A 17,061-nucleotide genomic window follows, 5' to 3' on the forward strand; every position below is an offset into this window, starting at 1 on the left:
TTCTGGACTCTATCTCCCAGAATCCCTTGCTGATGCTGAGCTCTAGCAGTCCGGGGGGGGGGCCTGGGGAGACCTTTTTGCAAGTCCAGCCCAAAAGGGAAGCCCCCCAAGTTCTGCCCCAAGTGCATGAATGATGTGATCATGGACATGGAAACAAGCCTTGAAGCATGACTCTCGGGGCGCCGGGAGGGCAACCAAAGGCCCCCCAATGCTCTGGAGCCCTGGGTTCGCATCCTGGCCTCAGCCTGGCTGCTGCCGAGAAAGGGAAGAGGCAGCTTCCCTCTTGGAGGGGGCTGCTGCTGCAGATCCCAAATCTCCTCCTCTTCCTCCCAAGGGCTTTTCCTTCCTGAGCCTTCGTCGGAAGAGGAGGACGCGTGTCTTCGGGGCCCGTCTGAAGGCAACCTTTGCCCTTCGGGGCCTGGCTCTCTCTGCCAAGAGGAGGAGGAGGAGGAGGAAGGATGGAGGCGCTGGAAGAGGAAGAAGCGGCCCTGCTGTCCCAGCTCCGCGGCGCTGTGTCCGAGTGCGGCCAGGGCCACTTGCTGGACTTCTGGCCGGAGCTGGAGGGCCCTTCGCAGCGGAGGGCGCTGGCCGAGGCCCTGCGGGGGATGCTCCTCCTGGAAAGCGGCCAGGCCCTCAGGGACCACTGCCGCAGGGCTATGGAAGCCCATCGGAGCCAAGGGGAAGGAGCCCCGCTGGAGCCCCGCAGGATGGAGCCCCTGCCCGGCCAGTTCCTCGGAAGCGCCTCCAGGAGCCCCCCGGAAGAGCTGCGAGCCTGGCAGCAGGAAGGTCCGACCGGAAGGAAGAAGGGGGACCCCCGAGGGACACCCCCCCTTCGGCCAGGAAGGGACCCCCATCCACTCCAAACCCTCTTCTGCCAGGCAGGGAGACAGAGAAGCCTAGAGTTGGGAGGGACCCCAAGGGCTACCCAACCTGACCCTCTTCTGCCAGACAAGGATACATAGGGCCCTAGGGTTTAGAGGGACCCCCATGTCCAGGAGCCTGGCAGGAGGAAGGTCAGGAAGGGAGGCCCCCAAGGGACACCCCCTTCGGCCAGGAAGGGATACAGAGGATCCAAGAGCTGGAAGGGAGCCCCAGGGGTCACCCAGTCTCTTCTGCCAGGCAGGGATACAGAGGAGCCTAGCATTTGGAGGGACCCCAAGGGCTATCCAATCGGACCCTCTCCTTCTGGGCCCCATTTTGCAGCTCAGGCACCAGAGACAAGTGACTCTCCTTCTCTTCTCCCCAGGTCTCCGCCAGATCTCCCAGAACAAAGTGGGGGTCCTCCTCCTGGCCGGCGGCCAAGGGACGCGCCTGGGGGTGCCCTACCCCAAAGGCATGTACGACGTGGGGCTGCCCAGCTGCAAGACCCTCTACCAGATCCAAGCTGAGAGGATCCGCCGAGTGGAGCAGCTGGCCGGAGAGAGGTTTCAAACCCAGTGCACTGTCCCATGGTGGGTTGCATGGCAGCTCATGGCGCCTTAAAGGCCAGGGAATTACATGGCACACACCTAGTTTGGGCATCTCTTGAGCTGGTAAAAAGAGAAAGAGAGGAAGGAGAAGATGTTCTCCAGAAAAGCAGAGGAGGAAGAAGTCCGAATGGTGCCACGGCTCACCTGGGCACCTTTGTTGTATCTTCGTTGCAGGTACATCATGACGAGTGAGTTCACCTTGGGGCCGACAGAGAGGTTCTTCCAGGAACATGGATATTTCCACCTGGACAAGACCAACGTCGTCATGTTTGAGCAGCGGATGCTGCCGGTCGTGGGCTTCGACGGGAAGGTCATCCTGGAGGAGAAAGGGAAGGTGGCCATGGCTCCAGGTATGGGCCCCCTTTCCAACAGAACATCTGCTTAGCTTCCAGGATCGGAGGACGTTAGGGCATTTAGGCCTGCCCTGAATAGGGTTTTCTTGGGTAAGGAATCCTCAGAGGTAGTTTTGCCAGTTCCTTCCTCTGAAATAGAGCCTACAGCACCTGGGATTCATTGGTGGCCTCCCATCTAAGGACTAACCAAGGCTGGCCATGCTTAGCTTCCAAGATCAATTCATAGGGTTTTCTTATTCAAGGAATCCTCAGGGGTGGTTTCGCCAGTTCCTTCCTCTAAAACAGAGCCTCCAGCACTTGGGATTCGTTCGCAGTCTCTCATCCAAGGACTAACCCTGCTTAGCTTCTGAAGCAGAATCAGGTGCCTTGGGCATACATTTCATTACTCACACTCCATTATTATGTTATTATCCCGGCTTTCTTCCAAAGAGCTTGAGGCAAGGTGCACCAAACTCATTCTTGTCCTCACACCAACCCTGAAAGGTAGGCCTGGAGAGAGAGAAAAACAGCTGGCCCAAAGTCACTCAGGCTGAATGGGGAGTTGAACCTGGATCTCCAAAATTATAGTCCAAACAGCTTGGATTCTCCCTAGCATTGCAGGAATGCATCCACAAACAGAGACAGCCAGTGGCTCCCATGTCAGTAGGGTGGTGAATCCACTCCAGTCTTTAGCTTCTAAAGTAGATCTCCAGAGTGATGATCAGTTAATTCACTTCTTGCTTTGTGTATCTAGATGGCAACGGGGGTCTCTACCGGGCCCTGATGGACCACAAGATCCTGGAGGACATGGAGCGGCGTGGCCTCCAGTACATCCACGTCTACTGTGTGGACAACATCCTTGTCAAAATGGCCGATCCCGTCTTCGTTGGATTTTGCATCTCCAAAGGGGCGGACTGCGGAGCAAAGGTGATGCTCTGGGGAAATGGTGCATGTTTCCTAGTTCCTTTAAGTGTCAGTGGGATGGTGAGCCTGTTTTGTCCCTTCTTCTGGGATCACCGCTTCCATTCCCTGACTCTACCTGTCCCGAATGTTGGTGCTTTGTGCAGGTGGTGGAGAAAGCCTACCCGACTGAGCCGGTTGGGGTGGTGTGTTGTGTGGACGGGGTGTACCAGGTTGTGGAGTACAGCGAGATCCCCTTGGAATTGGCCCAGAGGAGGAACCCAGACGGACGCTTGACTTACAGCGCTGGGAATATCTGCAACCACTTCTTCACTGTGGACTTCCTTCGGGCCGTGGGAGAGTAAGTCCCATGGGTCTCGGTCCTCAAAGGGCTAGCAGGACCAAAGCTGTTGTGTGGTTGCCAGGTCTAAAAGTGGTACACAATTTCTGTGTCGTAGTAGTATTTCTGTGTAGTAGCTACATCCAAACTTTGTGCATAAGCCCCAAGCTGCAAAGATCCTCTTCAGTCCAGGATTCTTCTCATCAGGGTTTCTTCAGGCTCAAAAAACATGTTTTTTAAACCATTTTCTGGATATTTTTCAAAAACCTTTTCCATTCCAAAACCCAGATCACTGATAGTCTAAAAACCCCGTCGGTAACACCTAACAGACTATAATACTAAAACGCCTTTGAATTTTCTTTAAATCAAGCAAGTTTTTCAGCTGTGAAGAGCCAGTAATAGGTTTGTATGCAAAAGGACAGGTGTGCAAACCCTGATTGTGATTCCATTTAAAAAGCAATTGTCATGAAATCTGAAAACAGCTGAAAGAAATTAAAACAACAAGAACAAATAGAAGTCCAGCGGTTTCTATGATCCCCGTTTCCCCTGAAAAATGGTTTTCACTGCTTGTAGGACAATGGCTTTTTTCTTGCTGCCTGCAAGGTATTTTTAAAAATCCACAGAAATGGCACCGACATAGTTGTTTCTAGAACACTCTCCAAAGGTTTCCAGGAAGTGTCCAGTGACCGAGCCAAAAATAACCGGCCGAGTCAGTTTGCAGGAATCACGAGGAACTTGTTTCCCTTCACCTGAAGAGAAAGCCCTCCGTCAGCAGTTTTCTTCTTTAGTGTCCTTACTGTCTTATCAGAAATGCCATAAGTGCGAAGCTGTCTGGTTTTGCCCGATGGTTTTCAGATCTTCCCATCTTGCAGAAAAATAGGGCGAGGACAGAGTCGAAATCCCAAGGGAAAACCATCCCAAGGACCCTTGGAGTTTAAAAGCCTGGAGTGGATTCACCGCTTCAGAGAGAGAGGACCGAACCACCCTGCGTTTCTTTACGGATCCCTTCTTCCCTCTTTTAGGAAATTTGAGCCGCAGCTGAAGCCCCACTTGGCCATCAAGAAGGTCCCTTTCGTCGACAAAGAGGGAAATTTGGTAAAGCCGCTCAAACCCAACGGGATAAAGCTGGAGAAGTTTGTCTTTGATGTGTTCCAGTTTTCTAAGTTAGTGCTGGATGCATGTCTTTCCCCCTTTCTATGCATTTCTTGTCCTTTTATTGGGGAAGGAAAGGAGGGAAGAGTGGGGGTACCTATAACCACCATCCACATGATGTTGCACTCCAATTCCCATCATCCATCCATCCATCCATCCAGCGTGGCCCAAGGTTCTCCAGTATAGGATGCGTATCCAACCCAGGAAGACACTTTGTGTTCCTCTCTTGTTAATAGGAACTTTGTCGCCTTTGAGGTCCAGAGGGAAGAGGAGTTTTCCCCTCTTAAAAATGCTGATACGGCCGAAAAAGATACGCCAACCACGGCTCGGCGGGCGCTGCTTTCCCAGCACTACCGCTGGGCCCTGAAGGCAGGGGCCGTATTTGTCGATAGCCGTGGAGAACGGATACCCGAAAAGCAGAGGTAGGTTGATCGGAAAGTGTAGTTTGACAATGCTGGGGGTGACTCCTGTGTCGTTGGTGAATCGGCTCTGGGTTTTAATCTGTGCACTCTGCACATGCTCTGGCACAGCATTTGTACAGAAGATGTCTGCCAAGAGCTGTTAAGGCATTTTTCTTTTCCCCCAGTTTCAGGGAGGATGAAGAACCACCCGCTGTGTGTGAGATTTCGCCTCTCGTCTCTTACTTCGGAGAGGTGAGAATCTCCGTTCCAGTGAAGTTTTATATACGATTTATGGATCAGCCTGAAAGGAAATCAGGGTTTGAATCCCTCTCGGCCACGGAAACTCATGGGCAAGCCCCGCTCACTCAGCCTCAGAGGAAGGCAAAGGGAAACCCCCCTTGAATAAAGAAGACCCTATGATAGAGTCACCCATAAGTCAGAAATGACTTGAAAGCATAGTGGCAACAACAACTTCAAGGGAAATCAACTGACATTTTTCTTTCATTGATTATTCTGCTATTTAAGGAGACCAGGGACAGCCGATTTGCCACTGAAGATTTTGGGTATGGTTTAGGATCCCAAAACCCTTCAAAGGAGTGTGAGTTTGGGCTGAATATTGAAGGCCACTCAGCACCTAAACAGAACAATACTTAAATGCAATATATAGATAAAACTCTTCCACTCACTGTTAAGACAAGTCTGCTCTTGACTAAAGTCAAAGGGAAATGATTTGTCTCTTCTCTTCTTTTGCAGGGTCTGGAAAAGTACTTGAAATCCAAAGAGCTCCAGTCGCCTTTCCTTCTGGACGAAATCAAAGCAGAAACATTACAACAAGCTTGAATGAAGGATTTTTTTTGGGGGGGGGGACCCTACATTTTGGAAGACGTCCTTTTTTATTTGAACAAAAGACAAAATAATTTAGGAAAATAATCAAGATAGGTGCTTGGACCATGAATGGAAGGAGTGGGCTGCAATTTGCTCCTCTTCCTCCTCCATTCCCCTCTTCTCCTTTTTCGTATGTGAAATTACAGCATAGATTTATTGAACAGTCTTGTTTTGAGAGCCATGCCCTGCGTCTCTCCAGGAAGCATTCTTTGGCTCATGTCAGAAAGAGTATATTGCTTTTGAATTTTCTTTATTAAAAATGTTTATCATTTCATATCTTTCCCTTCCTCGGTCTCTCTTCCTTTTTCTCTTTCCCCAAAGTGCCTTTCAATCATACTGTATACGCTCTGGGAAAATGTCTGCAGTGTCTTTGTAATCCCAACACATTAAAGGGCTTTTTAAGTACAAAGTGTGGCATTCTTAAGCTTGCTTATTTATTCCATCCTGCATTTCTCCATGTCCCAGAATTCCACAGTGTTGAGCTACGGCAGTTAAAGCTGCGGCAAACTGCATTAATTCTGCAGTGCAGATGCAATTTATGTACCCTGGGAGACCAAAGTTCGAATCCTGCCTCTGGTTAGCCCTGGTGAATAAACCCTCCTTGGCCATGGGCAAATCACACTGAGGGACTTTGGACTTCAGCTCCCAGAAGCCCAGACTATTGGCCAATGTGGCTGAGGCTTCTGGGAGCTGAAGTCCAAAAAACCCCTCTTAAAGGACACAGTTTGGGGACCACTGCCTTAAATCATAATTTAAACCAGGATACCCTAAACCATGGTTTAAACCAGGTTAGTTTAAACCATGGCTAGATTACTTTAGTTCGGTGGTCCCAAAACTGTGCCCTTTAAGGGATTTTGGACTTCAGCTCCCAGAATCCCATATGGGGGGGGGCTAAAGTCCAAAAATGTCTCTTAAAGGGCACAGTTTGGGGACCACTGATGTAAATAATCACTCGATTGTTTTCTGACAGAGAGGCAGGGTAAAGCTGTTTATTATTATTATTGTTATTACTATTATTAAACATAAGCAGAAAGTGCCTCCATTTCCCTGAGGAGGGAGGCTTCCCTGGCCGTTGCTAATGGAGGCCTAGCGTCCTCCTTTGTTGCTAAGGGGCACCATAGAGTCTCCCCGGAAGGAGAGCTAGAGCGGCCGTGGTTCCACGTCCGCTCTAGGCCCTCCTCTCTACGTCCAGCGCCGGAGCGGGAGGAATGATGGCGGCTGGCGAAGGCGAAGGCATACAGAGGGAGGCCTCCGACGCTGCCTCCTGAGGGCCCTCCTCCGCCATGTACGCGGCCTCCTCCCCTCCGTCCTCGCCGTCCCCGCGGAGGGACTTCGTCTCGGTCTCGCTGAGCCCCGGAGGCGGCTACCAGAACGGCAAGGCCTGGCGGAGGCGCTCCTGCTGGAGGGTGAGCAGCGGAGGGCATAGAGTCCGAGGAGGGGGCGCCTAGAGCGGACCGAAAGGGAGAGGATGCGGGGAGGGAGCGCCCTCTGCAACCAGGAGTGGGAAGTGCAGCAGCAATCACAGCTGCTCTGTTTCTGCCTCTCCTTTTTCAAGCCTTCTTCCAAGCTTTTTTAAATGGGGGACCCCCCCCCCAAAAATCCCTTTCCCCTCCCTAAAAATCCAAGGGGCCAAAGTCAGGGCTTATATTGTTTTTAAGTTGTTGTCCGCCGTCTTGAGTCCCTATAATAGGAGAAAGGCAGGATGATGATGATGATGATGATAGACAGTTTACATTTCCCTTCTATTCTCCCTTACTTCCAATTTCTAATTGTTTCAGATTTCCTTTTATGAAACCCCGATCAAATGGATCAAAGTCAGATATTCCAAGGTGTAACTTTAGAGAAGGCTAATGGCTGACAGAACTCCATTTCCCATAGCAATGAGCCGTGGGAGTCAAAGTGTTCTCAAACTGGGTTATTTCAGGAGAGCGGATGCAGGTTTAGGAGGGCCTTTGCTCTTATCTAGCCAGGCTTTGACCTGATGTTTTTAAAGCTAAGCCCTCATTCATGATCCCCCAACTGCATCACAATTGAAGCTGATGCGACATGTTGGCTTGTAATTGAACCCTTGTCATCTCCTCTTTGCCCCCAGACTGTTAGTCAGTTCCTTGTGGCAAGGAGTTGTGGTTTTGTGTGTGTGTTAACACTTCCTTGGTCAAGTGCCACGTACGTGAAATCAACGCTGTGTAAATAACCGTGGCGGAAGTGCGTTTGCTTCTCTGACTGCACTTGAGGAGGAAGGAATCTGGCGTGTCGAAGCGCATGCCGGACGGACATGGCGATGCGCATCCCCTGCGGTCGGCTAACGGCATTTCATCTCACCTTGTTTCACTGCCAGAAATGGAAGCAGCTCTCCCGTCTCCAACGGAGCTTCATCCTCTTCACTTTCGCCTTCGTGGCCGTCTGCGGAATCATCACTTACGCCAACATGGCCGAACCCTGGAAAAGTAGGTCTGCTGCCTTCTTCCGGAGTTTGTGGAAGTCTTAAAACAGCAGATTGCTCATTCATGACTCCCCATTTGCCCTGAAGCAAGTCCTCCTGAGATCTGTGGGGCCAGGATGACCAGGCATGGCCTCCTTTCCCAGGATAAGCCCAACATCACAGCCAGGAGGAATTCTAAAATGTCCTTCATTCAGGGTGACCAGATAGCATCTGTTCCAGGACATGGCCTGTATTTCATCCTTCTGTCCAGCAGGAATTCCAAAATATCCTCCATTTTGAGCATGACTAAGAAGTATGGGTTTCTATTTCTGTGAGCGGTTTGAGCTTTCATTTGGTCATGTCCTACATTTCTCTTGAATGAACTACATTTTGTGTGCCTTGTCCTCCTTTGTGGTCAGGACATCTGGTCACCTTGCATGTGAGCACCACCATCTTTTGCAAAAGATATTGGGAAATTCTTGTCCCTTTTGCCTTTGGCCATGAATAGGGGGGCATCCTCTCAGGTACAAGACTGAAGCCTGAATCTTTGCCCTGGAAGCTCCTCAGGGCAGGGACTTCTCCCACACCATGGTTTATATTAATCCACAGCATGAGATACCCACCAACATTACTCTGCTCCCAATATCTGTTTATTGTCCCGAGGATTGGAACAAAAATTTTAATCTATTCCAGGCTGTTTTGTTCCTGAGTTCCCATGAATATGCTGATGCCAAGAACCTTTGTGGGGGCTTTGTTTGTGAGGGCAAAATGGGCTGAAAACAGGCACACAATGTGGCTCTCATACAAACACATCCCTCGCTGCAAACACCAGATGAGATCCTTGCCTTGGTGGCTCATTTCACAGCGCTGCATCAGGCAGCCTTCACTGTCATCACTGCCGCTGTTGTTGTTTTTCACCCATACAGGCATGGCCAACCGATCTTTGGAGGAACAGAAACCCGACCTGGAGATCCCCGGATTAAATCCAGCAAATAAGGCAATTCTTCCCATTCCTAAGAAAGCCGACAGCAACCTCGGAGATTTCTCGCTTCAAGTAATCACTCCTTCCCCTGTGAGCTTTTCTTATCACTTACAGGATTAGGGGGTGTCACCTAACCCCTGATAACTAGCCAGCTAATGGTAGATAAATGCAACAGGATCATTCCAGCTTTCCCTCTAGAAGATGGACAGGGGACCTCTTTCAGGCCAAGGGCCAAACTCTGTGCCAAATAAACGCTTGGGGGGGGCGCATTCCTTTGGTGGGTGGAAACAAAGGGAAAGGGGGTGAAGCCAAAGTGGGACCCCCTTCTTGCCCTCTTCAAAAAGGATAACCATTTGCCTTCTTCTGTTCCCTTCACTTAGAAACCTCCCAAGTTGCCTCCTGCCCGTCGTGGGCCTCCTATCCTCCAGATCAGGCCCCCTCGAAAAGAGGCGAGGATGACTGGGCCGGACAGAGCAGCCAAGCCCAAGGGGGAGCCCAGCCAGGCTGAGAGAGGACACAGAACAGAGAAGTCTGTCATCAGGTAGGCGGGCACCACTGTGGTGGCAGAAGACAGCTGCTCTTAGGAAGAACCGGGAGAGTCAGAGTAGCCGGATTCATTCTCCTCTTTCTTTTCCTTCAGCTGGAGGGGAGCCGTGATTGAGCCAGATCAGGGCACAGAGCTGCCTTCCAGCAAAATAAAGGAACCGGACAAACTCTCCCCGATGGAACCTGAAGAACAAAAAGAGCCAGGTACTGAGCCAGGACAGAGGCTAAACCCCGAGGGCACTCCTTCCTCTCTTAACCCAGCTCCAGCATTCACATGCTGCCCTCCACATTCGTTGTATTACAACTCCCATCGCAGCCTGCCTGTGCTGAGGGAGATGGACTCCGTAGTCTAACATCTGAAAGGGACAAGGTGGCAGTAGGAATGGGTAGTGTTGTCTAGCCATTGATGAAGCCTGGGAGACATGTATAATTCAGAATCCAAAGACTTTTGGTTGCTGTTGGGACCTTGGACTTCCCATTTCCCCTCCATTGCAAATGCACCTTGTGACAGTCTTCTCCTCTCTTGGAAGAAATGAGTGACCTCAGAAGGACCGCCACTTAGCAGGCCAGCCTGCTGCATCCCAAAATTGTAACCCCTCTTTCTTTCCACTTCTCCCAGTCCCTCTGAATGACCGCCAGATGGCTGTGATTGAGGCATTCCGCCACGCCTGGAAGGGCTACAAGGAGTTTGCCTGGGGCCACGATGAGCTGAAGCCCATTTCCAAGTCCTTCAATGAGTGGTTCGGCCTCGGACTGACCCTCATCGACGCCCTGGACACCATGTGGATCATGGGCTTAAAAGAAGGTTGGTGGCTCTTTCTCCTCCTTCTTTGTCCTCTTCTTTTGCTTTGCACCAGCTTTTAATCTTGTTGTGAGCCACTAGAAGACACACTTCTGTGACAAAGGCAGGGGAGAAACAATGAAATGTGGCACAGTGTTTTTGCCTCTCCAGAGCAGCTTGGAACATATTGTGCTGACACTCTCTGGCCACCTTTCCTTTGGTGCAGAGTTTGCTGAGGCAAGAAACTGGGTCGCCACCAAACTCAGGTTCGATAAGAACGTGGACGTCAACCTTTTTGAGAGCGCCATTCGGATCCTGGGCGGCCTGCTGAGCACCTACCATCTCTCTGGGGACAGCCTCTTCCTAGAAAAAGCGGTGAGCAACTCTCCCTGGATCTTGGAATCTGTGTGGACACACAAATAGGACAAAGCCTTTGGACTTGTGGATCCTGCAGGAAACGCTTTGTGGTAGTCAGTGTAAGTGTGATATGGTTTAACGTGATTCTTCTCCTTCTTCTTCCCTCCATACCGCTATTCAGAAAGATATTGGGAGCAGGCTTATGCCAGCCTTCAACACCCCTTCGAAGATTCCCTTCTCAGATGTCAACATCGGCCGGGGTACGGCCCACCCGCCTCGCTGGACATCAGACAGCACCGTGGCTGAAGTCACCAGCATCCAGCTTGAATTCAGGGAGCTCTCACGTCTTACTGGGGAAGAGAAATACCAGGTCTGGTCAAAGCTTCTTTTCTGCCTTTCCCTTTAGGATGCCTTCTTGTTTGAGGGATGGAGCATTCATGTCCTTCGTTACTTAAATCCAGTCCACCAGCTTTGTATGCAAACACATGAGAGTCGTTTGTTTCTTTCTTTCTTTTTTTGCTCTCTTAGAAAGCTGTTGATGGGGTGATGAATCACGTCCACACTCTGGCCGGCAAGAACGACGGGCTGGTGCCCATGTTCATCAACACCAACAGCGGGCAGTTCACCCACCTGGGGGTCTACACTCTGGGTGCCCGGGCGGACAGCTACTACGAGTACCTGCTCAAACAGTGGATCCAGGGAGGCAAGAAGGAGAACGAGTCAGTGCTTCTTTCCTTTTCATAAGCTCTATCATGATGGGTGTTCTCAGTGGGAAACTCCAGGGCTCCCTATAGCATATGTTGGTGACCTCAGGCCTGCAACATCTGCATGAGATGATTTCTCAGCTTTTGACCACGCAGTCTCCACATCACCAGTTCCCGGAAGGTTGAAATGCTTGCTGCTTATCAGGCTTGGTTTCTGTCAGCTTAAGTGGGCGGTAATCATGTCAGCCCTCTAGAGATCAGTTTTTATTCTCACTGAAGATTGAAGGCTTGACTCAGTTTAAATCAGGATTGAGGAGTCATGGCTCTTGGGACCTAGAAAGTCACCTTCCTTTTTGCCCAGGAAGCCAGATTCTGGTTGTTTCCCAGTTGTTGTTTTCAGTTAAATTCTGTTCTAAGAGATTGGATTCTATCCCTCCCTCTCTTGACAGGCTTTTGGAAGATTACGTGAAAGGCATCGAGGGAGTGAAGATGCACCTTCTCCGGAAATCCCAACCAAGGAGACTAACTTTTGTTGGAGAGCTTGCTCACGGCCGCTTCAGTGCAAAAATGGTAGGCTTACATCTTGGAGTGAGTGGTTTCCCTGCTTTCTTTTCCTCTAACAAATTCTGTTAATTGTGGTGGATGAATTTAGGATTCAAGAGGAGGCTCTGACATGCCTGGCTGTTCATACTGTAGAGCTGTGGTTTGGGGGCTGTGCTCCAGGGGTGGGATAGGATAGGGTGACATTGGGGCTCTTTAGAAACTTTGCTGCTCAGTGAGAAGCTGCATCATGTTGTATCAGCTCCCATGATACAACTGGGCTGCCTTGCAGAGCTGCAGAGAAGCCTTAGGATCTAGGCTTAGGTGTTCCTCTACTCTCCCCTTCCATCTTTGCTCACTTGTGGTGGGAGTGAGTACCCCCATCTTGCCAAAGCCTTTGGCTCTTCCTCACTTGCTGCCCTTTACATCATTTTTCTTGTTATTCTTACTATTTATGTTACCTGGGCAGGATCATCTGGTGTGCTTCTTGCCCGGAGCCCTGGCGCTGGGGGCTCACAACGGCCTCCCCGCTGACCACATGGCCCTGGCGGTAGAGCTGGCAGAGACGTGCTACCAGATGTATGCCCAGGTGGAGACCGGCCTGAGCCCAGAGATCGTCCACTTCAACATGCATGCCCAGAAGGACCGGAAGGATGTGGAGATCAAGGTGAAGGCATCTCTCCTGGCACGGTCTTGTGCCCACTGAACAGAGCAGCAACAGGTCTTTCCTGCCTCTTAATTTCGTTTCCTGATTAATTTTCCTCCCCTTCCATTCCCCAGACGGCCGACAGACACAACCTCCTGCGTCCGGAGACAGTAGAGAGCCTTTTCTACCTGTATAGATTCACCGGTGACAAGAAGTACCAGGATTGGGGCTGGGAGATCCTGCAGAGCTTCAACAAATACACACGGGTAAATCGGGTCCCTATGGTGGGAAAAGGAACCTGAGTTGGGTGATCCTCCCCATCAGGGGCCCTGCTTGGCTCTTAGGAGATTTGTCCCTAGCAAAAAGAGCATTATTGGGTGGAGAGAAGGGCAAGTGCAGGGGCACAATTAATCCTTGGTTGAACAGAGTTATTGTCTTCCTGGGCATGATTTCTTTAAGAGAAAATCTGGTACCAGAGGTAGAAATAACAGGGAAAAAATAGGAACAGGTCCCTGCACGACAAAAAAAGAATAAGGAAGAGTAGGTAAACATAGTTCAGCAGGCTTTTTATCCGAACCTGAAACATGCAGACGTGAAAGGCAACAGTCAGATCACAGATGCCTAATGCCTTACCCTTGACTTACTTGCCAAACTGAAAACGAAATGACAGGCAGTCAGGCAAAGGAGATATTTTCCCCAAGGGGAAGTCCTTTCCATTCTTTTATAACGACTCTTCAGTAAGGCTTTTCATAGCCTACCGGTGGTGGTCTTTTGTTTACATGTGCTTTAGGAATGCAGCTGCAGGGGAAATGTTGTTGGGAGGTTCTTGTTACTCTTTCCCTCGTTGTTTCTCACCCGACTGTCCTCTTGGGGTTCCTCTCATCCAGGTCCCTACTGGCGGCTACACCTCCATCAACAACGTCCAGAACCCCAGCAATCCTGAGCCAAAAGACAAGATGGAGAGCTTCTTCCTGGGGGAAACGCTCAAGTACTTTTTCCTCCTCTTCTCGGACGACATCAACTTGATCAACCTTGACAAGTACGTCTTCAACACGGAGGCTCACCCCCTTCCTATTTGGCCATCGGCATAAATGAAAGGCGTGGGGCGCCTACCGTTCCCCCCCAAATCTCAAATGTGTACCTGCTTGCTGGGGTCTGAAGGGAGGTGCCCAGGATGGCACAGGTTCGCCTGTTGTGTTGGAAGGGAAGTTTGGATTGCGGAGGGTGAGTTTTCTGCCTGGCATGAAGACACTCTGTCTCATACACACAAACACACTTGTGTCTTACCTCCCTTTGGTGTCTCAGGCACAGATGCCCACGAAGCCAGTGGTGGGCAAGGAGTAGGTTGCTCCCTGCTTGGCCCACAAGAGATTTCTAGAAAGAGCAGGGCTTGCCTTGACCCTGTGAGCGCCACTGCGTTTTGCCACGGGAAGTCCCTCTGCTGGGAGACCCTTGGCTTCCCAAAATCATTCCGTTGGACAAGCCTGTACTGTGTCTGTATGGTGGGGGCATATAAAAAGGGTGAAACCTAGGTGCCCTCGTTCCACATTTAAAATGCCAGGGCTGTGGGCAAAGGCTGTGATCCTCCAGCATCATTCCAAGCACTGGGGCTAGTGCTTTTGGCAGGACGACAACACCACAACACTTTTACCTTTTCAGCAGCCTTATACCTCTAGCGGCATGCTAGTTTTGACAGAACACTCTGGACCATCTTGCAGAATTTGTAACCCATTGCAAATTGTGGAAGAACGCTAGAAGCATAGAGGTTGCTGGTTTAGGTGGAGAGTAGCATACAGACCAATGGGTGTGGGTCACTGCTATGCCGGCCCCCTGCACCGCCACTTAATTTATCTGCAGAAATGCAGGAAGATAATGTGAAAAAAATTGCATTCTTGAAAAGAGGTGAAGGAGGGAGGGAGGGGGAAGATAGCATACGCAGGAGTTTATATACACACATATATGTATATGTAATATAAATGATGTTTTGGCTCAGGTATTCTAGACTTAACAAGCTGCTTTCTTGAGGCTGCAGGAGACCTGAATAACGCTGTGGGTCACTGTGGTTTCCATCCTCTGTATCAAGACTGAAGTAGTAGCTGAGACAGTTGTTCTTTTGTGGGAATGGTGTTGGAATATATTGGCTCACATTTTGCCCTCCCTTGAAGGAGGACTTGTCCTGCCTTGAAAACCAGAAAGAGGTTTTCGGTATCCAATTTCAGCAGTGCAAGAGGCCATCCCTTTTGAGGGAGTTGGGTAGTAAAAAGGCCCTTAGCAGGAAATAGATCAATGCAGAATGCGTTATTGAGTCTATTCTCCTTGACCACTCTGCGTTCATTTTGGTTGTCTTCAGTCCAGATGAATGGATCAAACACAAAAAGAAGCCCAGTGCCCTGGTGGTTTTGAACTAACAGTGGAGAAAACAAACACTGGGAGGTGCATTTTTTGAGGTCCGGGGGGGGGGGAGATTTTGAGGGAGCAGGGCTTCGTTTGTGTCATGCATATGAATGCAGCTCCTCTTACTGATTCTGTTGGGAGAAGCACATCTCCGGAGTGAGAAGCGTACAGTGGCCGCGTTTGCTCCACAGAAGCTTTCCTGGTCTGCTGAGGTGCTTCTCCCGACTGCTTGGTCCGAGGATCTGCTCTGCAATATCCAGTCATTCTTTGTTATTTCCCACCGTTTGGACTGTCGGTTGCATAGCACTACAAGCAAATAGTTTCTGAGGTTCATCCTCCAGTTCCTTGTTTCCAAACAGCCCCCACCATTCAGTCCGTCATGGAAGTATTCCCAGTTCATATCCTGGAGGGGAGTCTGACCAACTGAGATGGAGCAGCTTCTAAATATATATCTATATAAGTGTTAGGGGACAGGGGACCAAATTGGCAGAGTTTTTTCCTTTGCCAGCCTTCTTGGGAAGGAGAAGAGCCACACAAGAGAACGTTTCTGGAGTTGGCACCGGAGAACTGGAAAATGTTTCTGGGATTGAACTCCTTGCAGATATATTTTATTAATCATACGTTTGGGGAACTGTGGCAATAGTTTGTAAGAGAGAGTCTTATTGCGAGTGGGTACTCATGGAAGACTGGCTTTGTCTTGAATGAAAAAAGTGCGTACACCTGTTAAAAGGTCCTCTTAAGCCTCGTGGGTCCAGAAGGCAAGTTTTTCAGAGGCCGCTTGACCAGCGGCCATGAGTCCGATTGGTGATCCAGGATGCCCATGGTTCTGGTTTCACTTCTGTCACTGACTTGCTGGGTGGCAGCAACCCTCACCCCCCAAAAAGGACAAGAAAGATTATGCTAGCCCTATCTTCCAGAGTAATTGTAAAGGTTCTTTTCTTTTTTGTCTCCTCCTGATGAAACCATGGACTTTCAGAGAAATTTATGATATAACAATTGTTTTCAGTGACATCTCTGTTTACTCTTGCAAATTGGGCTGGGCCATAAAGCACCAACTGAGCAGAGGTCCTTGTGCATGCATCACATACAGGGGCACATCTGTCTCCCTGATGCCCACATATGTTCACTGTGGAATTTAAAAGCCATATTCTATCATTGGGCTCCTGGCTGGCGCTTTGCTTCGAACTGGTGCCTTCTCTGTATGAGGGGGAAGAGGGGGACGGGGAGACTGCAGAGTGAGAAGGCAAAGGCTTCCCCTTGAAATCTAGTGGAAGCAGGGCAAGGGAGCTGCAGAAGCGTGACCAAGTCTCTTTGGGACTATTGGGGAAACCTCTGCTGGAATGGGATCTCAGACTCCTGGCTCATACCCTGATGGTGAAGGCCAAAGGAATAACTTGCCGGTACAGAATCCTGAATTCCCACTCTTCCCCCTGTGAATCCCGGCTTTAATGAGTAAGCTCCATGTTGTGTTTCCCACAAAGGTCAAAGCTGTCCTTTCATTCCACTCCTGAAACTCAGCATTTCAGGAAAATACAATCTCTGCTTTCTCTTTCTTCCTTTTTGCATTTCCAAGGCCTGCTAAACATTCCCTGTTGAGTTTTCCACATTTCAGTATGGGCAGATGGGGTGGAGGTGTGCAACCAGCAATGTGTCTTACTTAAACACATTGCTTATTCTTCCTGCGTTGAAAGGACTATGCAAAACAACAATGCATGTTGGCAGGAAGCAAGAGCCCACATTTTAACAGCTGCCCAAGCTTGTGCTGCTATGTTTGCTGCTTTGTGGCAATGGAGCTGAGTGTGCTTTCCTGAGTCTCTCCTCTGCCTCATTTCCCTGCAAAGCTGCTTTAAAATCATCTGCCTTCCTTCTTCCCCCAAACCCAAAGGCATATTACTGAAGCCTTACTGGTGTGTTAACTGGTCCACCGTACTTGTTTCAATAGGAGAATCCACCCCTTGTGAATGTGCAAGAGATTTTAAGTGTACCTCACTCTTTTCCCAAGAGGTAGGAGAAACACCCTTTTTAAAAAGAACAAATCAGATCAGATTCCCTCGTTTTAGCCAGAAGCTAATCTGCAGAATTCTGTTCCACTTTAATAAACCTGTAATTTATTTTGAAATGTTGTGTTTTCTGTCCATATGTTCCTCGCGGTGGAGGCTGGGATAGACTCGGTTCCATAGTATGCTAAAACATTCAGCCTGACTCTGTGC

The 17,061-nt window shown here is 49.8% G+C and overlaps 2 protein-coding genes across 3 annotated transcripts; both read left to right on the forward strand.

Annotated features, from left to right (window-relative positions):
* The first annotated feature begins 112 nt into the window (after nucleotides 1-112).
* UAP1L1 (UDP-N-acetylglucosamine pyrophosphorylase 1 like 1) lies at nucleotides 113-5,888 on the forward strand. The gene is made up of 9 exons (XM_042480386.1): nucleotides 113-786; nucleotides 1,247-1,451; nucleotides 1,644-1,819; nucleotides 2,556-2,728; nucleotides 2,869-3,062; nucleotides 4,064-4,204; nucleotides 4,430-4,615; nucleotides 4,780-4,846; nucleotides 5,348-5,888. Exons 1-9 carry the CDS (start codon nucleotides 459-461, stop codon nucleotides 5,432-5,434), a joined length of 1,557 nt encoding a protein of 518 aa, XP_042336320.1. The 5' UTR covers nucleotides 113-458; the 3' UTR covers nucleotides 5,435-5,888.
* A 772-nt stretch (nucleotides 5,889-6,660) lies between these two features.
* Nucleotides 6,661-16,970, forward strand: MAN1B1 (mannosidase alpha class 1B member 1). Of its 2 annotated transcripts, none has more exons than XM_042480380.1 (13): nucleotides 6,661-6,885; nucleotides 7,818-7,926; nucleotides 8,828-8,973; nucleotides 9,264-9,424; nucleotides 9,524-9,633; nucleotides 10,049-10,234; nucleotides 10,437-10,585; nucleotides 10,749-10,937; nucleotides 11,096-11,286; nucleotides 11,721-11,841; nucleotides 12,281-12,478; nucleotides 12,592-12,723; nucleotides 13,345-16,970. In XM_042480380.1, exons 1-13 carry the CDS (start codon nucleotides 6,763-6,765, stop codon nucleotides 13,546-13,548), a joined length of 2,019 nt encoding a protein of 672 aa, XP_042336314.1. In that variant the 5' UTR covers nucleotides 6,661-6,762; the 3' UTR covers nucleotides 13,549-16,970. The 2 variants fall into 2 exon arrangements, with proteins under 2 accessions (XP_042336314.1, XP_042336315.1); XM_042480381.1 differs by having other exon boundaries at nucleotides 8,828-8,955.
* Nucleotides 16,971-17,061: the final 91 nt, after the last annotated feature.

This window comes from Sceloporus undulatus, chromosome 7 (assembly GCF_019175285.1).
Source record: "Sceloporus undulatus isolate JIND9_A2432 ecotype Alabama chromosome 7, SceUnd_v1.1, whole genome shotgun sequence".
In the NCBI taxonomy this organism is placed as follows: domain Eukaryota; kingdom Metazoa; phylum Chordata; class Lepidosauria; order Squamata; family Phrynosomatidae; genus Sceloporus; species Sceloporus undulatus.